The 26,364-nt window shown below is 38.2% G+C and overlaps 1 protein-coding gene across 1 annotated transcript in view; it reads right to left on the reverse strand.

The window, feature by feature from the left end:
• LOC129854182 (pro-neuregulin-3, membrane-bound isoform-like) overlaps positions 1–26,364 on the reverse strand; it is a 414,443-nt gene that overhangs the window by 18,349 nt on the left and 369,730 nt on the right. Inside the window, exon 6 of the mRNA XM_055920970.1 lies at positions 14,242–14,368. Coding sequence (XP_055776945.1) covers positions 14,242–14,368 — 127 coding nt within the window. The remainder of the gene's footprint in view (positions 1–14,241; positions 14,369–26,364) is intronic.

The raw sequence follows: 26,364 nt of genomic DNA on the forward strand, positions 1-26,364 counted from the left end.
CCAACTACCAATCATTTTGTCCATACCATTTGTCTTTATTATCTCAATTAAAATTAAAACCTTACGTTTACAGAAATAAAATTGGTTCTGCAATGTTGAAAATCAAATTACAAGTTGTGATCAAAATTATTTTGTATTGTTTTACTTATTTTAGAAGAAGTGCCAATATTATTTAGGGTGCCAATATGTACGTAGTAACTCAGGACACAGTAAGTTATTGTAATTTTATAGGATATGTATTACAGTAAAAGGATTTACTGTGAACACACTTGGGACTCAACCTCAGCCTGGATTTGAATTCATAGCCTCTTGGTTGCCAACAACAGTGCTCGGTTGCTGGACTACAGACACCGGTCGTCGTCGAGGGAAAGGCGCGTTAAAAACGTTTGAAAAACAACTGGTTGCAGTAAAGAGCGAACCTGGATACTAAGGAGATCCTGAGGGAAATTGACGAGTACCAACAGCTTTGCGCTATGGAGGAACAACATACTCCATCATGGAAAGATGCGACTACCTCACAAAAGAACTCTAACCCGACAAAAAAAAGAAAAACAGATTAATCTACGGACACGGACGACTTACTTACCATTTAAGTAGAGCCTAGTGCTCTGGCTGGAATCCATGCAACACTGGAAAAGTTGTGTGAGGAGGTAGCAGGGCTGAGGGGGAGTTTGGAGTTTAGCCAGAGTGAAATTCTCACGCTCCAAGGAGAGAACAAGGCACTCACAGCCAAGGTAAAAATCCACGATTCTAAAATGGATTGTCTACTCAGGGATAACAGGGTGATGAAGGAGTCGCTGCTAGACATACAAAGTCGTAGCATGCGTGAAAATATAATATTTTCTGGGAATAAGCCAGAGGACGCGATCAGAGAATTCATCTGCCTTGAAACTTCCTCTAGAGACTGTAAACAAGGTGGCTTTCCACCATGTACACAGACTTGGAGCGACAAGACCAAGGGTCCCCGACAGATCATCGCAAAATTTGAACACTACCAACAAAATGAGCTGATCAAAAGCAGGCGAAGGGAGCTTAAAGGGACCAAATTCAGGCTCAATGACCAATTTCCATGGGAGATAAACAAACGTCGCAAGAGACTGTATCCTGTACAGAGGCAATAGAGGGAGAGGGGTAAGCGTGCCTTTCTCATTGTGGACAAACTCTTTACAGATGGACAGCTGTCTCTGAATAGACAGCTATTCAGAGACAGCTCCATAAAACCATGGCTGTACTAAATTCTACAGGGACTTCAGATTACGAAAAAAATAAAGAATGGGAACTGTAAAAATGTCTAAACACTATGAAGTGGATATGAACACACACATACTCAATTACATGTTTACTTACACATACAGACTTATACATACACGTACACATACAAGCTTGATCTCGCTCTCTTCTCTGGCTCTCTCTTTCTCTCTTTACCCTTCTCTTCCTCTCTCAACTTTATCTCTATTGTCGAGAACTGTTCTATAATTGATAATGTTGCTTGTTTGTCTATCTTTTCTATGTCTTTGTCTACATGTTTATATATGTTTACAACACGCAAGGGGAGGATATCAGAATAGGGACATTGGGGAATAATAACATATTGTACGGGACACATTTGCATTGTAGTGAAGCCGTCTCTATAGTAATGGAATGTATGTTACTACGCTGTATGTCGTAGTAACGTTAATTTTAAAAATCTAACACAGCGGTTGCATTAAGAACTAATGTATCTTTCATTTGCTGTCCAACCTGTATTTTTTAGTCAAGTTTATGATTAGTTATTGATTAGATTAGGTGCCTCTCCCAAGATTTCTCCCGACATTTTGTTTGCATTTTGGCTACTATTCATATTGTATAACCACGATTTGTGCCGCTAAATACGCACATTTTCGAACAAACTCTATATGTATTGTGTAATTTGATGTTATAGGACTGTCATCTGAAGAAGTTTGAGAAGGTTAGTGAAAAAATGTATATCTTTTGCTGGTTTATTCGTTATCGCTACTGTTGGCTTGAATCAATGCTGTTGTGTGGTTGGCTATTGTAGTAAGCTAATATAATGCTATATTGTGTTTTCGCTGTAAAACACTTAAAAAATCTGAAATATTGGCTGGATTCACAAGATGTTTGTCTTGAATTTGCTGTACACTGTGTGTTTTTCATAAATGTTTTATGATGAGTATTTAGGTATTTCATGTTGGTTTCTGTAGTTATTCTAGCTGCTTTGGTGAGACTTGTGATGGTGGCTGCAATGTAAAACTATGATTTATACCGGAAATATGCACATTTTTCTAACAAAACATATGCTATACAATAAATATGTTATAGGACTGTCATCTGATGAAGTTGTTTCTTGGTTAGTGACTATTTATATCTTTATTTGGTCGAATTTGCTACCTATGCAGTAAAAAAATTGTGAAAAAAAAAAGTTGGGTCTTTTGCTATCGTGGTTAGCTAATAGACATACATATTGTGTTTTCCCTGTAAAACATTTTAAAAATCAGAAATGATGGCTGGATTCACAAGATGTGTATCTTCCATCTGGTGTCTTGGACTTGTGATTTCATAATATTTAGATGCTAGTATTTACTTGTGGCGCTATGCTAGGCTATGCTAGTCAGCTTTTTTACTGATGAGGGTGCTGATGAGGGAGCATCCCGGATCCGGGACCAAGTAAAAGTTAAGGTAATTATGATGCAACTGTGATGGTGATATGATATGGACTACAATTATCATCATGAATATTAAGGCTAAACTCACTACATGTTACACACATAGACACTCAACCAGGCAAATTGGCGGGGTTATTATTTATTTGGACATCACACATTATAGTCTTACACAGATACAGACATTGTACACACTCTCACTAAATCACATCCAATATCATACACATCAACTTACTCAGATTTACTGCAAAAATAATATATTGTCTCAATTTTCTAACATCTGTGGTATTGGCTCACAGGCAAACAGGCAAGGGAATAAAACATATACTGTTAGAAACTATTTCTTGAATTCTAAATATCAGACATTTGAAAGCTCTAGTTTTGACCGTCATAATACCTCTGATGGCAGTAACTTTACAAGCACTAATTATGGTCAATTTAGACTGAGAATAGTATCTAGTCATGGTAAGGGGTGAAATAAGTATAATCAGTTATAACGGTTTAGCAGATTAATAAAAAAGAAGATCAGTTTTTATATGGCTAAAAGAAAAGGAATATAACATATACTGTTTAAAAGAAACTCACTCTACATCCTTAGATGAAGTTGTGTGGAAAAAGGAAGGGGGTGGTGAAATAATTTTCTGTCATGAACAAAGGAACTCATTAGGTGTGATGATATTAATTAACAAAAATGTCGATCTGAATGTGCAAATAGTTAGGAATGATTTGCAAGGAAGTTGGATCTTTTTGAATATGAAAGTGGACGAAAAATAAATTTGGCTCATTAATCTATATGGTCCAAATCAGGGTGATCCATACTTCTTCGAAAATATTTATACCAATTTATTGAACCTAGAGGCAACAAATTATCAAATCATTATGGTAGGTGACTATAACACAGTGTTAAGTAGCTCAATGGACCGTAAAGGAAATCACTCTACAAACTATCATCATTGTGCCCTTAAGAAAATCACAAATATTATGAACACATTAGAAATAGTGGATGTTTGGAGAATAAAAAATCCCAACCTAGTGAGATATACATGGAGGAGACTTAATCAAGCTAGTCATCTTGACTACTTTCTTGTCTCTTTCTCTCTTGCATCAAAGGTTAAAAAAGTTTCAATAGGAGACAGAATGCAATCGGATCATCTTCTAATTGGCCTTTACATAACTATTATAGAATATCCACGTGGACGGATATTGGAAATTGAATCAAAGTTTACCGGAGTACAACTTATTTTTAACTAAGACAAAATAATTTAAAACTGAATAATTCCAGTATAATATAGGAACAGCAAATCCACTTATTGTTTGGGATGCCTTTACATGTACCTTCAGATGTCATTCAATTCCATATTCATAACTAACAAAAAAGCAGTTTCTGGCTAAAGTAACAGATGTTCAGATGTTCTCTTTTCCGTCTCATCCTCTCCCACTGAATGAAGATTACGGTAAGGAATTCTTTCCAAATAGTACAAAAAATTGAAAATTAACAAATGTACAGAAAGATCAGTGTGAAGGCCAAATTACAGAGGAATAACTGTTGAGGCTATTAAATCCTTTCAGTCTGGAAAACCCATAGGGCTTGAGGCATACCAGAAGAGGTATATCAAGCCTTTTTTGCTAAAATCTCCATTGTTAGATTGTTTTAACTACTCCTATAGAAATGGTAGTCTGTCAGGTACCCAGCAGGAAGGTCTGATTTCACTATTATTAAATTGGAAAATATAAACATCCAGTCTATCTAAAAAACTGGAGGCCTCTTACACTTCAATGTTATGATGCAAAAATACTAGCGAAATGATAGCACTCAGAATTAAAAGGGTTTATACCAGGTATTGTTCATCCTGATCAGACTGGTTTTTGACATGGATGATACATTGGAGATAATATACGACATCTACTAGAAATAATAGAATAGATAATAACGTCTAAGAAGCCAGGCCTGGTATTTATAGCGGATTTTGAATAGGCATTTGATAAAGTCAGACTAGATCTTATTTATAAATGCCTGGATTTTTTCAATTTCGGTGATTCTCTTATAAAATGGTTCAAAGTAATGTATAGCAACCCCAGGTGTAAAATAGTAAATAGAGGCTGCTTCTCAGAGAATTGTCAAGAGGAGTTAAACAAGGGTGTCCGCTGTCACCATATCTATTCGTTATGGCCATCTAAATGCTAGCTATTAAAATCAGATCCAATAACCAGATTAGAGGATTAGAAATCCAAGGCTTAAAAATAAAGGTGTCCATGTATGCCGATGACTCAAGTTTTATATTAAGTCTGCACGCTTGATCCCTGCAATGTCTCATTGAAGATCTAGATAACTTTTCTGAACTCTCTGGACTAAAACCTAATTAAGACAAGTGTACAATATTACGTATTGGATCTTTAAAAAATACAACTTTTACGTTATCCTGCAGTTTACCTCTAAAATGGGCTGACGGTGAAGTAGACATGGTATTCATATCACAAAATATATAAATAAGCGCTCCACAATGAATTTCAATAGAAAACGTGTAAAAATAGACAAGATCCTGCAACCATGGAGAGGTAAATACCTGTCTATTTATGGAAAAAATTGCCCTGATTAACTCCTTAGTCATATCTCAGTTTATTCACTTACTTATGGCGCTGCCTACTCATGGTGATTCGTTTTTCAAATCATATGAGCAGAAAATATTTTGCTTTATTTGGGAAGCTAAATCAGACAAAATAAAGTGTGCCTATCTGTATAATGAATATGAATTGGGTGGGTTGAGATTATTAAATATAAAAGCACGAAACCTCTCTATAAAAGCTTCACTTATTCAAAAGTTTTACTTGAATCCTAAATGGTTCTCAAGTAGATTACTAAGAAAAGCTCATCCATTGTTTAAAAATTGTGCAGATGTGCAGATTAATTGTGCAGATTGCCATGTCTAATTTTCGATTAATTGAAAATGCTACTTTTTTCAAAGTATCTCTCTTTTTCAAACAAGCATTGCAGAGCGGGCTACAATTTCAATTTCATCCCTCTGAAAATATATAACAAATATTACAGCAAATATTATGGCTGAACTCAAATGTGCTGGTTGATAAATTACCTGTATTAATGGGAAAAATGTTTGAAAAGGGTATTTTGTTCTTAAATTATATTGTAAATTGGAATGGTAGAGATGTCTTTCATGGAGTTATCAGAGTTATCAGTTATCTTCCTGCTTAATCCAAGTGTACTACCAATTTATTACAGCATTACCCCAAAAATAGAGGAGGCAGGTGGTAGTTGGAAGAGGTAGGAAACTGGTCTGTCTGCCCAATATAAAGGATCAAAACTTGCAGAGGAATAAAAATAGCATAAATAGGAAAGTATACCAGTTTCATTTGAGGACCAGTATGTTGACAACTGTGCCATACAGATTGCAAAATAGTTGGGAAGAGATTTTTTGATGTACTGATTCCATGGTATGAGTTGATATATAAAACAACGCAAGATTCAAGACTTCGTGCTTTTCAGCTAAAATGATTATATAGAATTCTTGCCACAAACAAAATGTTGATTATTTCAGGCATTAAATCATCAAAGCTCTGCAGATTTTGTTATGAGGATACAGAATCAATAGACCATTTATTTTGGTATTGCCCTCAGGTAGCCTGTTTCTGGTCTCAGGTTCAGGAATGGCTGAAAATGCATGACATTGATCTAAAATTTACCCTAGAAATAGTACTGTTAAGAGATCTGGAGAGACCGGCTCAGTCAATTACTAATACTGTGCTGCCATCCTGTTAACAGATTATTTTATTACAATGGTTAAGATGGATTTTCATTGTGTTCCATGGTGTTATTTGCCCCCTAGTGGAGCTTTCTGGTACTTAGACTGTACGCAAACAGGAAGTAGAGAATTCGTTCTGCACGCATAGAAGCAGCTAAAAACAACGCTACGGTGCAGGTCTTTCAGTGTAGTTATTTCTTGTCACGCTTCAGCCTTGGAAAAAATTTGTTTGTAAGTTCGATTCAAGCATTTAGCTAGTGATGATAATCTTGTTATTGATAGAGTTGTTTACATATCAATGTTGGTTGGTTGCATTTACTCACACAAATTGCAATGCCTTTCATGTATGCCGTTAGCTGTATTCCTTTGCTCGTGCGTCAGGCAAACGAATTGTAAAATGTACAATACTGTAGTTTTGTTACCGATTCTAGTGTAATATGCTTTGTTATTCTACATAGATGGTTGTACATTATTAGAGTAATGAAAGGAGTTAGTCAATTACCATATGAGTAACAATTAGCTATATGGTTTGGCATCATGCCAGATGCATGGTACCTTAGCACGTGCTTTGTATTCATGCAACTTCAAATGTATAATGTACAGCTACAGTATGTCGGTCTGAATTGAATACTAAAGTATATTCTTTTCTGTATTTTGCAGTTTTACAACATAAACGTTTTCAATATATTCATTCAAGAAAAGTCACGCCTTGGGAGTTTTATTGAAGACTTAGTTGTTAGCTATCTGTCTAGTTTTGCATGGGAACGCAATTCAAGGGCAGAATAGTAAAAAAACATCATCACGGCGGGCTCAAGCTCAAGAATAACCACACACGGTGGTTTTGTTTCTACATTCATCAGCCAACAAAGCCTCTGTTCCTGTGGAAGACCAGCAGTCTACGGTACAACAACCAGAGCCAGGAGTTCGACAGAGAGAGATGGAGGAGCCTCTTCAGCACATTGGGACCAAGTCTCAATCTACAAGATCAAGGTCATCAAAACATTCAAGCAGATCCTCAACGGCGAGTTCTGCAGCCATCAAAGCACGTGTTCAAGTCTCCTTTGCTGAGAAGGAAGCTTCTGTGATGAAACAAAAGGCAGAAATAGAGGCCAGCTTGTTGAAGCAAAAAGCTGACCTCGAGGCAAGTTTATATCTTCTCCAAGTTGAGAGAACAGCTGCTGCTGCGTTGGCTGAAGCTGCAGCCTTTGAAGAAGCTGTAGGATCAGAACGCAGAGAACTTCACAAAGAACTAGACACATCCCTTAAGTCCAGTCCAGCGTACCTGTGAGTATGTGCAACAACATGCTAGGCCCTACTTTGCTGAACTTCCATTTGAAGTGGAGAAACAAGAGCTTAGTGTTGACCCAGCTACATGCCATAATCCAGAAAGTAGCAAACAACAGAGCATGAGCAGAGACTCTCCGTTCAAAAGAAACGAACAGCAGCATGGTGTAAATGGAAAACAAGCCCACTTCCAGTCACACACACAAAGCGTCCCTGAGTCACAAGTGGCACCAGACCTCATCAAGTACCTCCTACGCCGTGAGATGATGAGTTCCGGACTCCTGAAGTTTGATGATCGCCCTGAAAATGATTGGGCATGGAAAGCATCCTTTCTCAATGCGACCAGAGACTTGAATTTATCAGCCAGGGAAGAGTTAGATCTAATTACCAAGTGGCTAGGGGCAGAGTCGTCTAAGCAAGCAAACGGAATTAGATCTGTCCATATTTTCAACGCAACAGCAGGGCTTAACATGGTCTGGCAACGACTAGAAGAGTGCTATGGTACACCCGAAGTGATCGAGAATGCACTGTTGAAGAAAATTGATGATTTTCCAAAACTGGCTAACAAAGACAATCACAAACTAAGAGAACTAGGTGACATTCTTCTCAAACTGGAGTGTGCTAAAGTAGAAGGGTACCTTCCAGGCCTCGCTTATCTGGACACATCTCGGGGGGTAAACCCTATAGTAGAGAAACTTCCATTCAGTTTACAAGAAAAATGGATTGCACAGGGATCCAAATACAAGGAGGACTATCGGGTAGCATTCCCACCATTCTCGTTCTTCTCGAGATTCATCAGGAACCAGGCGAAAACTAGAAACGACCCCAGTTTCACCCTCTACACCTCAACTAACCAGGTGTCTATGAAAAGTGAGAAACCTGCCAGGTACAGCAGCAAGACACCTGTGACTGTATACAAAACCGATGTGTCTGGTGGTGTTGACTGGTGACTGGTGGTGTTGTTGTTCAGCGCCTTCACTGCAAGTATATTGTATGTTTGGATATTTAAAAAAAAAATAATAATAATACATTTAAAAACTGACTGGTCTGTTGACATAACAGAGATTGGCCTCAGATTTATTGGCAACAATCTGTTTCTGCACTTTGCTAAAAGTGCCCAGAATGAAGTCAATAATTTTCCCATTTTCGGACAAAACCAACATCAAAGTAGAAGTGCTAAGCAATACTTGATTTAAAGTAGGCATCAATGCTCTGCACATCAAATTTGAGATCAGAATTTTAAGACCGACAGTATTAAATTCAACACTTTTCCCGACATTTTACTGTATGTGACCCACCAAAATAGTGTTAACCTAACACTTTTCAAAGTTTTCACAAACTGGGTGTTGCAAATTACAACTTAAATGAACACTTTATTTGAGTTGGGGGCGGGTTTATCATTGTATGTTGTAAAGCAGTATTTGCATATTTCCCAGCATGCCTTTCAAGTGAATGTGAGATATAATCACCCATGATTGTGTTTGTTAGTGACAAAGACATTATTGTTGCATTCAATAACTTCTAGTCATGAAGCCTTCACCAAGTGACTGCCTCAGTGATTGTGTTTGAAATTAAATGTAAACCCTTTATTACCATACAGTGTCGTCAGAACATGGTCACACCCGTTGACCTTTTCCACATTTTGTTGTGTTACCTGAATTTAAAATGGATTCAATTACAATGTTTTGTCACTGGCCTACACACAATACCCCATAATGTCAAAGTGGAATAATGTTTTTTGAAATGTTTACAAATTAATAAAAAATGCAAAGCTGAAATGTCTTGAGTCAATTATTCAACCTCTGTTATGGCAAGCATACATAAGTCCAGGAGAAAACATTTGCATAACAAGTCACTTGCATGGACTCTGTGTGTAATAATAGTGTTTAAGGAAGGATTTTTAAGCCGTGAGACAATTGAGACATGTATTGTGTACGTGTGCCATTCAGAGGTTGAATGGGCAAGACAAAATATTGATGTGCCTTTGAATGGGTATGGTAGTAGATGCTAGGCACACCGGTTTGAATGTGTCAAGAACTGAAACGCTGCTGGGGTTTTCATGCTGAACAGTTTCCTGTGTGTTTCAAGAATGGTCCACCACCCAAAGGACATTCAATCAACTTGGCACAACTGTGGGATGCATTGGAGTCAACATGGGCCAGCATCCCTGTGGAACGCTTTCGACACCTTGTAGAGTCCAAGCCCTGACAGTTCCCCAAAAGGTTGCAAGTTCAAATCCCCACACAGCAAATTTATAAGTGTTAAAATCTTGGCTCTCAGGTAAAAAGAGTTGTGAGTGTTATATCTGAGTGTTGATTCTACACTCTTAGAAAAAAGGGTTCCAAAGGGTTCTTCGGCTGTCCCCAAAGGAGAACCCTTTTTTGGTTCCAGGTAGAGCCCTTTTTGGTTCCAGGTAGAACCATTTTGGGTTCCATATAGAACATTTGTAGAAAGGGTTCTACAAAATGATTTGATAAAATACTGATTTAGGCCTTTACTACTAAAGCCCATAGAAACGCATTGAATAACACATTCATAATGTCAAAAAGGACAGTAAAACATTTTTACTTAAGAAACAAGGTTTTGAAGTATTTGTCATAAATCTTTTTTTTACACATACAGTATTTAACCCCTTTTTGGGGTGGGCACAAAACTACCTTAATGCTTTCATTCGTTTTTTTAAACCTGTACCGGTTACCTTCAGACGAGTCCTATGACACTATCTTAAAGCAAAATGCCATCGTGTTCGTGAGTCTCCCTTTCCACAGAGTGGTCATAATACTTTGTAGGTCCAACCGTTTGAACGCTACAGATGTTTTTTGGGATGTCTCATGGTCTGACAGACATCGCTCTAGGTTTGCCACCTGGCGAACGCAGTGGATTTGGAAGCATCAAATGCAAAAAACCTTTATCTCTTGCTTAAACTGACAGATTTTGATGAGGCTTTTTTTGTTATGTAACTCTAGGGGATTAACCTTTCTAGGACACACGTTCCGCTAGCGGAACCCCCCCCACAACATTCCGCTGAAAAGGCAGCACGGGAAATTCAAAAATATTTTTTTGAAATATGTAACTTTTGCACATTAACAAGTCCAATACAGCAAATTAAATATAAACATATTGTTAATCTACCCATCGTGTCCGATTTAAAAAAATGTTTTACAGCGAAAACACAACATATATTTATGTTAGATCACCGCCAAGTCACAGAAAAACACAGCCATTTTTCCCAGCCAAAGATAGGAGTCACAAAAAGCAGAAATAGAGATAAAATGAATCACTAACCTTTGAAGATCTTCATCAGATGACACTCATAGGACATCATGTTACACAATACATGTATGTTTTGTTGATAATGTGCATATTTATATCCAAAAATCTCAGTTTACATTGGCGCCATGTTCAGAAATGCCTCCAAAATATCCGGAGAAATTGCAGAGCGCCACATAAAATAACGGGAAATACTCATCATAAACTTTGATTAAAGATACATGTTTTACTTAGAATTAAAGATACACTTGTTCTTAATGCTACCGCTGTGTCAGATTTTAAATATTTTTAACGGAAAAAGCACACCATGCAATAATCTGAGACGGCGCTCAGATATACACAACATTTCTCCGCCATGTTGGAGTCAACAAAAATACGAAATTACATCATAAATATTCCCTTACCTTTGATGATCTTCATCAGAATGCACTCCCAGGAATCGTAGTTCCACAATAAATTGTTGTTTTGTTCGATAATGTCAAATATTTATGTCCAAGTAGCTACTTTTGCTAGCACGTTTAGTTCACATGTCCAAAGGCTGGCACCGGTCCAGGCGAACTCGGACAAAAACTTCAAAAAGTTATATTACAGGTCGAATAAACTTGTCAAACTAAGTAGAGAATCAATCTTCAGGATGTTGTTATCATATATATCCAATAACGTTCCAACCGGAGCATTCCTGTGTGTCTACAGAAGTAATGGAACGCAAGGCGATTATCATGAGGAATGCGCATGACCAGGAACTGCCATTCTGCCAGACCACTGACTCAAACAGCTGCCTTCCACATCATTCAACGTTCTACAGACTGTTGACATCTAGTGGAAGGCGTAGGAAGTGCGAACAGATCCATATCTTACTGGGATGTGAATAGGCGATGAGTTGAAAATCAACCAGCCACAGAATTTCCACTTCCTGTTTGGAAGTTTGCCTGCCATATGAGTTCTGTTATACTCACAGACATTCAAACAGTTTTTGAAATTTCAGAGTGTTTTCTATCCAATAGTAATAATAATATGCATATATTAGCATCTGGGACAGAGTAGGAGGCAGTTCACTATGGGCACGCTATTCATCCAAAGTGAAAATGCTGCCCCCTATCCCTAAAAAGTTAACCTGTCTCTTCCCCTTCATATACACTGAATGAAATAGAGGTTTTAACAAGTGAAATCAATAAGGGATCATAGCTTTCACCTTGATTCACCTGGTCAACCTGTGTCATGGGAAGATAAGGTGTTCCTAATGTTTTTTTACACTCAGTGTATCTCCACACAGTCTATAAATAAGAGGAAACAGGCCTAATGAGCAGCATTTCATGGCACAAAAGAAAAACATGGTGAAGAGAGGAAAAACAGGATGGTTATTCATAAACATCACAGTAGTAAAGAACCCTTCCTGATATGCAAATAACACTTTGGTGAAAATGGTTACACATATACCCCTCACCCCTGACAAAGAACCTCTCAAGATGTTTTTTCAAAGAGTGTACTTATCGTATATATACGGTTGGTCGGAAGTTTACAAACACTTAGGTTAGAGTCGTTAAAACTCATTTTTCAACCACTTCACAAATTTCTTGTTAACACACTATAGTTTTGGCAAGTCGGTTAAGACATCTACATTGTACATGACACAAGTCATTTTTACAACAATTGTTTACAGACAGATTAGTTCACTTATAATTCACTGTATAACAATTCCAGTGGGTCAGACGTTTACATACACTAAGTTGACTGTGCCTTTAAACTGCTTGGAAAATTCCAGAAAATTATGTCATGGCTTTAGAAGCTTCTGATAGGCTAATTGACATCATTTGAGTCAATTAGAGGTGTACCTGTGGATGTATTTCAAGGCCTACCTTCAAACCCAGTGCCTCTTTGCTTGACATCATGGGAAAATCAAAAGAAATCAGCCAAGACCTCAGAAAAAAATTGTAGACCTCCACAAGTCTGGTTCATCCTTGGGAGCAATTTCCAAATGCCTGAAGGTACCATGTTCATCTGTACAAACAATAGTATGCAAGTACAAACACCATAGGACCACACAGCCATCACACCGCTCAGGAAGGAGACGTGTTCTGTCTCCTCGAGATGAGAGTGCCTTGGTACAGAACAACAGGAAAGGAACTTGTGAAGATGCTGGAGGAAACATGTACAAAAGTATCTATATCCACAGTAAAACGAGTCCTATGTCAACATAACCGTTCTGCCCGTGAACAAGGCAGTTAACCCACTGTTCCTAGGCCATCATTGAAAATAAGGATTTGTTCTTAATGTTCTTAACTGACTTGCCTAGTTAAATAAAGGTAAAATATATATTTGAACAAAAATATCCTGAAAGGTTGCTCAGCAAGGAAGAAGCCACTGCTCCAAAACCGCCATAAAAAAGCCTGACTACGGTTTGCAACTGCACATGGGGACAAAGATCATACTTTTTGGAGAAATGTCCTCTGGTCTGATGAAACAAAAATAGAACTGTTTGGCCATAATGACCATCGGACCAAGGGGGATGCTTGCAAGCCGAAGAACACCATCCCAACCGTGAAGCAAGGGGGTGACAGCATCATGTTGTGGGGGTGCTTTGCTGCAAGAGGGACTGGTGCACTTCACAAAATAGATGCCATCACGAGGTAGGAAAATTATGTGGATATATTGAAGCAACATCTCAAGACATCAGTCAGGAAGTTAAAGCTTGGTTGCAAATGGACAATGACCCCAAGCATACTTTCAAAGTTGTGGCAAAATGGCTTAAGGACAACAAAATCAAGGTCTTGGAGTGGCCATCACAAAGCCCTGACCTCAATTCTATAGAAATTCTGTGCGCAGAACTGAAAAAGTGTGTGCGAGCATGGAGGCCTACAAACCTGACTCAGTTACACCAGCTCTGTCAGGAGGAATGGGCCAAAATTCACCCAACTTATTGTGGGAAGCTTGTGGAAGGCTATCCAAAACGTTTGACCCATGTTAAACAATTTAAAGGCAATGCTACCAAATACTAATTGAGTGTAAACTTCTGACTCACTGGGAATGTGATGAAAGAAACAAAAGCTGAATTAAATAATTCTCTCTACTATTATGCTGACATTTCACATTCTTAAAATAAGGTGGTGATCCTAACTGACCTAAGACAAGGAATTTTTACTCTGATTAAATGTCAGGAATTGTGAAAAACGGAGTTGAACGGTTTTTGGCTAAGGTGTATGTAAACTTCCGACTTCAACTGTATATAAACGTCAAAGTAGAATACAATAAGAAAGGCTGGTTCTTTATCTCACCTTTTGAAGCTGCAGGCCGCACTGAGGCCTGGGGCAGGATTTAGACATCCGCCCAGAGGAGTTGATTCCGCACTCCCTCAGGTTCCAGCTCTCAGAGAATTGCGTCTGTAGCTTTTCCCTGTGTCTCCTGCAGAGGGAGAGAGGCCATACCGAGTTTAATACAAAGCCCCACCTTCAGCTTTCATGATCCTCAGATAAAGTATGCCTACTGTACAGTATATTGCTCTGGGTTAGAGCTTGGTGTCCCTGGCTCTTGTACCCTGATTCACTGTCTTTGAGCTGCATTCACGTCTTACAGGTGCCTCGTCACTGCTTGATGAGATTCTGTTGTCCAGATAATCCAGCTCTTTGTACGCACAGTCACAGGGTGCAAATAAAATGTGTGTAATCATTTTTATTGAACTGTTAACACTGCTTTAAACAGCACCCCTTTTGCTACATGGTGAATGTTGTCAATAACTATGGTAATTTTCATCCTGTTCATTCCACCCATGACAAGGCTCAATTATTTTGCAGCTATGTTAAATCATTTGTAATCAAGCAGCCACTGGAGTATAGTGGCAAACCCTTCAATGTTTCAAAGCCAGTAATGGCCGTTATACTATTGTTACATAGTAATACTTGCAGAGAGCCAGCGTAGTGGCGAAGGAAAGGTGCTCGGAGTGGAGAGGAAGAAGGAATATTTTCAAAGTGAAGGTTTAATCAAAGTGATGTTGCATAAAACTTCTGTTAGGCACACAGACATTTGTTTACACCGTGCTGTGAAATTTGAATGCTGATTGGTTAAAATCGCATTCCAGCCGGCGTCTATTCCACAAGTTACCACCGGCTATATCTATGACTTTAAAATGCCTATTTACTTTGTTCCATCTGACTGCTCAATCCACTCTCTCATCAGCCCAGCCAAGCAATTTATACACTTGATCTCCACTATAAAAAGCATCTAGACATTATCTGACATTTCTTTTAGACTAACATTTTGTTTTCAACAGCGGAGATTTGTATAAACCTTGCTCTCTGTCTCTCTCACATTTGCAACATTGTTTCAATATTCAAATTGTCCCAAATCTCCAGCTGTCCCATAGTAAATAACGTGTTGGAAGTTGGGCAGACAGAGTTTCTCAGCTCAGCCAGGCATCATTTTTATGGATGTATACAAATAAATGTCAATTGAAAAAAGGTAAAACGAAATGAAGTGCAGCTAGTTTTCAATTTTTCCAGTTTCAGTTTGAAGTGATTGTGTTAGCTGTGTTTATTGACTAGCTCCTGCTCTGAACAACAGCACATCATTAGCTCATTGTTTTGGATGTATCCAAGTAAAGTCCCTAGAAAACAGCTTAAACAAATGCAAGTGCAGCTACTTTGCTGTTATTCTGGTGGACGTGACTGTTAGCTGTAATTGGCTAGCTAGCAAGCAAAGGATAAGAACGTTGCCAGCCAGTATGGTAATTAAACATTTAGAACGAACGACTGGGTCACGTCCATAGATACAGAACAAAAAGACTGAACGATTCTTGCAACCGAACCGATAGAACGAATGACCAGCCGGCTTGGGTAGCAACCCTAGATTTGTAACCCTAGACTATATCTTGTGGAAAGATGAATCAGTATGAATAAATTCCTCAATATAACGTTTTTAATGAAAATGTCAATCATTATCATCATTTGAATATGTTGGTATCCCATTGATAAGATCCAACCTCATGCAAATTTCAGCAATGCGACTTTATGATAACCTGGTAGACAGCTTAAGCAGCTTAACAGTAACACTGTGCTGGATAGGCTACCACTAAAATGCTGTTGTGCATGCTGTTCGGAAGAAAATCCCATGATGGGAGATTTTGGTGATAAAGTAGTGGCAGGTAGTGAGCGATGTGAATTGACAGAAAGAGACAGACACTGGTTTGAAACCTTTTTTGGTTTCCAACTGCACTTGTGTTAACAGCAGTTTACAACTGCATTAAAAAAATATACAGGAAAAACTCAGATATAATGCATCAGAATTTACCTATGGTTATTGTTGAGGATGAGTACATCACTATGATTAAACGTACATTTCAAAACACAAGAATGCTCTCTTTTGTCATATTTCTAAGTAGAGCATCAATGAACTGGAGCTGCAGTTACACAACACAACTTGCACACAATTTTAATTATAGTTGCAGGTTGCATGTGACATAATCTCAAGCAATTTTTCTGCTACATGAAGCAACTCAAACACAAATAGAATTCCACGCAAAAGCCAATCAAAGTGAAGCTGCTTCTGTCATATTGTTTGAGTATCCTAAACTAACCCCATGTCATCTGCTGCAGTACACAGTGATTTCACAAATTATTTGTTTATCCAACCGGTTCGTTATTGTCACGCCCTGACCATAGAGAGCTGTTTTTTCTCTATGTTGGTTAGGCGGGGTGTGATTAAGGGTGGTTATCTAGGGGAATTGTATGTCTATGTTGGCCTGGTGTGGTTCCCAATCAGAGGCAGCTGTTTATCGTTGTCTCTGATTGGGGATCATATTTAGGTAGCCATTTCCCCATTGTGCTTTGTGGGATCTTGTCTATGTATAGTTGCCTGTGAGCATTATTATAGCTTTTCGTTTGTTTGCTTTATTGTTTTCTCTCTTCCTAATAAAAGGGATGGAAACATACCACGCTGCATCTTGGTCCAATCATTATGACGAACGTGACAGGTATGTTATAGGATTGATTTAGACAAAATGCTGGCTGCACAGTTTAGCTAGCTAGAAAAAACGAAATTGCCAACCAATGTTCCCTCTAATTTTTTTCAGGACTGAGCAAATTTCAGGCCTGCTGAGCGCAAACTTGAACATTGTGAAAATTCTGTGCAAATTCCAGTGTACGTTTACTGTAAACACAGGCTGTACCTGCTTCTACAGTTTTAACAGTGGCTATATAGGCTACTGTGGCTATTTGATCATAATGAATGCCTACCATCAAAAACATTGGAGAAAATGCATCCCATAACATTTTATCACGGAAATAGCTGTTCTATCATTCAGTCTACAGTATCAGCCAATGTGTGGTGTTCAATTTGGCCTACATTCCATGAGACTATTGAAATAAAAAACCTGTTTATTAACCTGTTTATCCACTTGTCCTTCAGACAAGGTGACTGAAAATGTTGTTTGATGCAAGAAACCACTTTACAAAATAAAATGCATTATTATTCTGATACCGTTATTACAGAGAATCAGATGAATGATGCTACCCTCTGCCTATTGGCTAAGCTTATTCAAGCATGTCTCAAAATACAACACTGCCCCTTTAAGACAAAAATAGCTCTTTACCTGGCTCGCTTTTCAAAGATGTTTAGAAACGTATAAGTTTTGTGCTCTTGTAGGAAGCATTCACTCCCCTATTACTTACTACAAATGATCTTTAACTGGGCTAATAACTCACCAGCTAGAAAAGGATATAAACAAAATATGCACGTGGCAACTCTCGCTTTGATCTGGAAAGAAGCGCATCTACTCACGACTGCTCATGTCGTAAACACAGTCCAGTTCAAAGTAAATGGCACAGATCCATATTTAGCAATGGTCTATTCGCATATAGGCCTACTGCAATTCTGATTGTTTATGCTGCACCGATCTGTGTAGAGTACGGGCTGAGTAGTGCGTGTCAATGCAATAGAATCCTACTCCGATGCATTCTGCCTAGTACATTCTTGCATAGTTTGTTTTGGATCGGTATGTTGCATTGAAAGTGTCTAATATTGCGCTGATTCGATCACAATTTCCACAGTAAAGGGAAACGTTGATGGTGTTAACCAACTATTTTTTGAGTGAAGATCACCTTGAGGCAAAATGCAAGCTGAGATCTACCGCTCAGATTTGTTTTTTACGTGACTTAAAAATAATCTCTCTAGTCATAGTTTTACACGTTTTTAAATCTCACAGTATCAACTTTGCTGTAGCTTTCTTTTATGCCAGCTACTTTACTCCAGACATGGTCATTTAACTTATTAAAAATAAAAAATGGAAATATTGCATGTACATAAGTATTCAGACCCTTTACTCAGTACTTTGTTGAAGCAGCTTTGGCAGTGATTACAGCCTCCAGTCTTCTTGGGTATGACGCTACAAGCTTGGCACACCTGTATTTGGGGGGGTTTCTCCCATTCTTCTCTGCAGATCCTCTTAAGCTCTGTCAAGTTGGATGGGGAGTGTTGCTGCACAGTTATTTCCAGGTTTCTACAGCGATGTTTGATCAGGTTTAAGTCCGAGCTCTGGCTGGCCCACTCAAGGACATTCAGAGACTTGTCCTGAAGCCACTCCTGCATTGTCTTGGCTGTGTGCTTAGGCTATTCCATGCGAGAAATTGCCAAGAAACTGAAGATCTCGTACAACGCTGTGTACTACTCCCTTCACAGAGCAGCGCAAACTGGCTCTAACCAGAATATAAAAAGGTGTGGGAGGCCCCGGTGCACAACTGAGCAAGAGGACAAGTACATTAGAGTGTCTAGTTTGAGAAACAGACGCCTCACAAGTCCTCAACAGGCAGCTTAATTAAATAGTACCCGCAAAACACCAGTCTCGACAGTGAGGAGGCAACTCCGCTTGGTTTTTGCTCTGACATGCGTTGTCAACTGTGGGACCTTATATAGACAGGTGTGTACCTTTCCAAATCATGTCCAATCAATTGCATTTACCATAGGTTGACTCCAATCAAGTTGTAGAAACATCTCCAGGATGATCAATGGAAACAGGATGCACCTGAGCTCAATTTAGAGTATCATAGTAAGGGGTCTGCATACTTATGTAAATAATGTATTTCTGTTTTACATTTTTTTATACATTTGCAAAAATGTTGTTGCTTTGTCATTATGGGGTATTGTGTGTAGACTGAGGAAAACAATGAATTTAATCCAATTTTAGAATGAGGCTGCAACGTTACAACATGTGGAAAAAGTCAAGGGGTCTGAATACTTTCCAAATGCACTATATATATATATATATATATATATATATATATATATATATATATATATATATATATATATATATATATATATATATATATATATATATATATATATATATATATATATATATATATATATATACATACACACACTCCACTCCGGACTCTGACATTGCTAGTCCTAATATTAAAATTTTTCTTTATTCCATTATTTAACTTTTTAGATTTGTGTTTACTGTTTTGTATTGCTAGATATTACTGCACTGTTGGAGCTAGGAACACAAGCATTCGCTACACGCACAATAACATTTGCTAAATATGTGTATGCAACCAATACAATTTCATGTGATTTGATTGTTTCCTCTCTGTCTTGGTCTTCGCCTGTGTCCACATACTCCCTTGCATTTTGTGAACTTCATTCTGACGTTGCAGTACATGGTTATGAAATGCTGTTCATAGTATGCGGTCTTTCCCAAAAGTATGTGGCAGTGTCCACACTCTTTCATGGGCCAGGTCCTGGGTTTGAGATCATCTGCCTTTCGATTTGACATGATAGCTACAGATTTTTTTTCTTCAGCCAATCGTCAAAAAAGATTATGTGAGGCAGATATATTTTATGTAGAATTACCGATACCGACTTTGAGCGAATAAATGCAGATCTGTGCAACTAGAGCCAAAGATGGTGGATGAATGAAGACGTTTTACACAGGCCTTTCACAATTGAAACTAGATGGTAACTTTACAACTAAAGTTGTGGGGCTTGCATTAGTTCTTTAAAAGTATTTTTGTGGTAATGGAAAGAAAGTTTGACTTTACAATATAAAGCAAAGGAGTTACAAATAGTCAAAGTTAAATTTAGTAAAATAATTGGTCTCATTACTTTGATAGATTACTATATTCGTAATTCTTCTTTATTGTGTATCCCTTTCGGGAAATTTGTCTTGCATCTCAACAAACCACAGTACAGCATCATCACATAAGTGCATAAATACATAAATCAACTATAAAAATCAACCTTATTACGTTTGATTGGGGGACAGTTAGATCACAAAAATGTCTAAACTACAGTTGTTGCGTGTGAAAACTGAAAGAAGAAAGACATAGGACAAAGCGATCTTCTGTCAGAAGATGGCAATAAGAGGCAGGATCATGTGGACAACACTTAGGAAAGCAAAGCAACTCAATCATTCATGCTGTGGGTTTAAATTGATGCACAATGTACTTTTGTAAAACGTTCAGTGTAAATTAAGTTTGATTGTAGTTGAATGATGATCTAATGATTGGGATGTTTAGGGGATTATTTGGGGAGAGAAATATGATGGTGAATCTAGTGATGACAAAAAGTATTTTTGTGGTAGTTGAAGAACTATGTAGAATAGGTTCATATGTAGACCTATTGATAGCTAGTTGTAGTTATATATATGTATATATAATAAATAAACTCTTTAGGCTAACAGTGATCACTGAAAAGTATATTTCCTGAAGAAAACGTGGTGTGCTTGCAAGCTTGAAATGTTATAGTAGCGGTTGTGCCTGCCGTAGTAATGGTGGTGACTGGTTGTAGTTGAAAAAGTAGGTAGATGAAAAGATTGATTGATTGATTGGTTGATAGGACAGCCTGAACATGTGAAAGTTGGTTTGGTGTCTCTAGCTTGAACGGTTCAAGAGTAACAATTATTGTTGTGGGTATTATATGCTTATATATGCACATTTGAGTAGATATAATTAAAGTGGGTGGTGGTCAGTAAATGTGTTGTGGTTGTGGTCAGTAATTTAATGGTTCAGTAATTGTATTGGTCAGTAGTTTAGTGGTTGTGGTCACTAGCTGTGGTCAGCAGTTGTGTACTTGTGGTCAGTAGTTGTGTGCAGTAGCTGTGGTCAATAGTTGTGGCCAATAGTTGTGGTCAGTAGTTGAATGTTTGTGGTCACTAACTATGGTCAGTAATGAATCTTCTAGCTTCTGACATGACTTAATGCAAAAGACAGCAGGTGATGAGTTACTTAAACAGCTCTATCTATTGATTGGTTGAATCTATTCCTAATATTTTCAGTTTTGAAAAGCAGAGAAGTAGAGGAAGATTTCATACGCTCCAAGTTTTTGTCTGACTTGTTGGGGGAGTTGTCAAAACGGCAGTCGTTTGGAAAAAGTTTGGGGGAAATGTGTTAATGTGTTATTGCAGTTACTGAAACAGCTGTATCGTTATACACATAGCAGATAGTTCCGCAAACAGAATTGAATAGCAGAGAAGTAGACGAAGATGTCATACCCTCTCACCGTTTGTCTAACTTGTTGGGGAAGTGGTAAAAATGTCTGCTTTTTATAAAAAGTTACAGAGTGTTGTTAATGCGGTTACGAAAACAGTTGAAACTTTTATCCGAATAATACATTTTGTTCCACGGTTAGATTTGAAAAGCAGAAAAGTAGAGGAAGATTTCATATGCTCTAACTTTTTGTATAAGTTGTTAACAAAGTGTTCAAAGTAGCTGATTTGTGTCAAAAGTTGCATTGTTGCAGTTACAGTGAATGGAACGTTGGAAGTGATGACCTCACAATGGGCAGATTTAGAATGTTGAGGGGGAAAAAAGGACAAGTAAAATAACTTTAATAGTATAAAAGGTATCAAAAAGTTACAGTTGTCCTGGCCAGTCTGCACGTTTAAAAGTTTGATCGGCGTTTCTAGCTTAAATGCTGTAAGACGAGTACCGTGCCTAATAATAATAAAAAAGTCAGAAGTATGTTGAAGATTTAAGTCAGGGCTTTTGCTTTGCCAAGCCCCACAACAAGAAGTATGTCAAAGATGTACAATGGGGTCTTTTGCTTTGCAAGCCCCACTAAAAATAGTCTTAGTTCCAGTAGATACCAATGTGATAGCTGGGTCTGGGTCTACTTTTAAATGAACCAGAAAAAAAGGAGCGGGAAATGTCTCATGTCCTCTTTCGTCTCTGCTGGAGCTACCATATTGAGTCATTGGGAGTGACACACTAGTTCACAGAAGAGCCATTATATTGACCAGATACTCTAGTGGCCACTCTAACAATTATAATAAATGTCTTCAAAAATGGAAGGCAAGTCAGGAGGAGGCAAGATGAGGTGGGACCATTCTAGCCAATGAGAGGGCAGATACGAGTGTGAACAACAGGCACAACCGTTTCCACTAGTTACCACAGCCACAAAGTCAAAATTGGCTATATCGTAATAAATAAATAAAATGAAAGTTAGGGTTAGGTGTAAGTTTAGCAGTGTGGTTAATGTTATGGTTAGGTTTAATATCACATTTTAAGAAGAAAAACTGTAGAAAAAGATGAGGTGTATGTCTTTGTGGCTGTGGTAACTAGTGACAACCAGGCACAACTTTGAAATAAAGTGTTTATTCAAAGAATTGCCGGGATGTCGATGGGACAGGAAGTGTATTTTAAAGAAACACCAGCACAAACTCATCAGCCAATCAAATGCATGGGAATAGAATTATAATAAATGTCTTCAAAAATGGAAGGCAGTCGGGAGGAGGCAAGATGAGGTGGGACCATCTGGCTTTAAATAATGCCTCCAATTTAAATGATGGCACTTTAATAATGTTTACATATCTTACATTACTCATATTATATGTACAGTTGATGTCGGAAGTTTACATACACCTAAGCCAAATACCTTAACTCAGTTTTTCACAATTCCTGACATTTAATCCGAGTAAAAATTCCCTGTCTTAGGTCAGTTAGGATCACCACTTTATTTTAAGAATGTGAAATGTCAGAATAATAGTTGAGAGTGATTTATTTCAGCTTTTATTTCTTTCATCACATTCCCAGTGGGTCAGACGTTTACATACAGTCAATTAGTATTTGGTAGCATTGCCTTTAAATTGATTAACTTGGGTCAAACATTTTGGGTAGCCTTCCACAAGCTTCCCACAATAAGTTGAGTGAGTTTTGGCCCATTCCTACTGACAGAGCTGGTGTAACTGAGTCAGGTTTATAGACCTCCTTGCTCACACACGCTTTTTCAGTTCAGCCCACACATTTTCTATAGGATTGAGGTCAGGGCTTTGTGATGGCCACTCCAATACCTTGACTTTGTTGTCCTTAAACCATTTTGCCACAACTTTGGAAGTATGCTTGGGGTCATTGTCCATTTGGAAGACCCATTTGCGACCAAGCTTTAACTTCCTGACTGATGTCTTGAGATGTTGCTTCAATATATCCACAATTTTTCTACCTCGTGATGCCATCTATTTTGTGAAGTGCACCAGTCCCTCTTGCAGCAAAGCACCCCCACAACATGATGCTGCCACCCCCGTGCTTCACGGTTGGGATGGTGTTCTTCGGTTTGCAAGCCTCCCCCTTTTTCCTCCAAACATAACTATTGTCATTATGGCCAAACAACTCTATTTTTGTTCAGACCAGAGGACATTTCTCCAAAAAGTACGATCATTGTCCCCATGTGCAGTTGCAAACCGCCAAACTTTTATGGCGGTTTTTGAGCAGTTGCTTCTTCCTTGCTGAGCGGTCTTTCAGATTATGTTGATATAGGACTCATTTTACTGTGGATATAGATACTTTTGTACTTGTTTCCTCCAGTATCTTCACAAGGTCCTTTGCTGTTGTTCTGGGATGGATTTGCACTTTTTGCACCAAAGTACGTGCATCTCTAGGACCGGTATGATGGCTGCGTGGTCCCATGGTTTTTATACTTGCGTACTATTGTTTGTACAGATGAACGTGGTACCTTCAGGCATTTAGAAATTGCTCCCAAGGATGAACCAGACTTGACCATAACATGATCATGTTACAGTGCTTTCGGAAAGTATTCAGACCCCTTGACTTTTTCCACATTTTGTAACAGCCTTATTCTAAAATGGATTTAATATATTTTTCACACACAATACCCCATATAATGACTAAGTGAAAACAGGTTTTTAGAATTTTTTTGCAAATTTATAAATAGAAAAAAAAGAAATACGTTATTTACATAAGCATTCAGATTCTTTGCTATGAGACTCGAAATTGAGCTCAGGTGCATCCTGTTTCCATTGATCATCCTTGAGATGTTTCTACAACTTGATTGTAGTCCACCTCTGGTAAATTCAATTGATTGGACATGATTTGGAAAGGCACACACCTGTCTATATAAGGTCAAACAGTTGACAGTGCATGTTAGAGCAAAAACCAACCCATGAGATCGAAGGAATTTTCCGTAGACCTCCAAGACAGGATCGTGTCGAGGCACACATCTGGGGAACCAAAACATTTCAGAAGCATTGAAGGTACCCAAGAACACAGTGTGGTCCTCTTGAGACAAGATGGCTATACAAGATCAAACGCAGTATGGCAGTGAAATAATAAAACAAAAACATAAAAAGAAGAACATTTATCTCATCATTCAAGTTACATCATAGGGGTTATTCATATGGGCACAGAGGACATCAAACATATTTTTACTTTATTTTTAAAGTTGTCCAGAGAGGACGTTGTTTTTATATACAGAGGCAACTCATTCCATTCTTAGGCTCCAGTATACAAGAAAGTACCTTTCCCAGCATTACTCCTGAACCTGTATAAGCAGACATCAGCAACACCTGATCTGGTGCTGTGATTGTGTGCATCCCTAACACGAGGCAAGTAATCACTTAAATATCTGGGCGCAGGACCATAAATACTCCTGTAAACCAAACCTAGTCTAATCTGGGACACCCTAGCCTCAACAGGCAGCCAATTTAGTTCCTGAAAGCAGCTCCTACCTATGTGAGTACGTGGACTCACCTTCAAAACTACCCTGATCAACTTATTCTGGGCTATCTGGAGCTTCCCCTTAAGTTTAGATAAGCCCCCAAACCAGGAACTACTAGCATAGTCAAAATGGCATTGAATGAGGGCAGTAGCTAGCACTTTCACAGAGTCCTTATCAAGCAGCTTGGACTTTCTAGCCAAAAACTTAATCCTGGCATTAACCTTCCCTAGCACCTTATTGGCCATGCTCACACCTCCCAAGCTACCATCAAGGATACATCCCAAGTAGCTAACAGAGGTTTTAGTAGTCAGCACATAACACCCTAACTCCACTCTGATTTCAGACAACCTACACAATTTAGGTCTGGATCCAAAAATAATTGTGCATAGATAGCTTATTATCTCCAGCTCTGTGCTAAGTATGCTCTCCAACATAGTTTTACTTTTGTGAGACACCAGAAGTGTGGAGTCATCCGCATAAAGAAAAAAAACGGCAAGAACAAGCATCTTTTGAGCCCTTCCTGGTTAAATAAAGGTTAAATAAAAAATAAAAAAATCTTTCATATCATTAATATACAATAAAAACAGCAGAGGCCCAAGCACGCTCCCCTGCGGAACGCCACAACTCATTGGTTTTGCCTGAGACAGTGAACCATTAACCTCTGCTACTTGCTCCCTTCTTGATAAATAGGACTTTACCCAGCCTAGAAGGATACTGCTTAACCCCAGTGCCTCCAGTTTGGAGATAGGAGACAGTGGTTAACTGTATCAAAGGCCTTCTGTAGGTCAAGCAGTACCATTCCACACAGATTTCCCTCATCAATCTCTTTCCTGATGAAGTCAGTCAAGTAAAGTAGACATGAATCAGTGGAGTATGTTTTTCTAAAACCCGACTGAAAATCATACATTAGACCCTGTTTGTTAACATATTCATACATTTGCTCATGTACAGTTCTCTCCAGGATCTTTGATGTGGATGTGTGCATTTCCAAATCATGTCCAATCAATTGAATTTACCACAGGTGGACTCCAATCAAGTTGTAGAAACATCTCAAAGATGATCATTGGAAACAGGATGCACATGAGCTCAATTTCGAGTCTCATAGCAAACGCTTATGTAAAAAAGGTATTTTGGTTTAGTTTTTTTATACATTTGCAAAAATGTCTTAACCTGTTTGTGCTTTGTGTAGATTGATTGAATTTTTTTTTAAATACATTTTAGAATAAGGTTGTAACGTAACACAAGCGAAGTGGTCTGAATACTTTCCGAATGCACCCTATATGAAAGAAAGACTGATTAGACATGTATCTGAACTATTCCAACAACAGCAGCTACAGCAGCTGTCCTCCAGTGACTGCACTGGAAAAGGCATTCCTCGAGCAAGATGCAAGGAGCTATCCGTAAATTTAAAGGTCGACTTTTACAACTTGTCACTTTGTGGTAACTAATGTTCA

The sequence above is a fragment of the Salvelinus fontinalis genome, chromosome 1 (assembly GCF_029448725.1).
Source record: "Salvelinus fontinalis isolate EN_2023a chromosome 1, ASM2944872v1, whole genome shotgun sequence".
In the NCBI taxonomy this organism is placed as follows: Eukaryota; Metazoa; Chordata; class Actinopteri; order Salmoniformes; family Salmonidae; genus Salvelinus; species Salvelinus fontinalis.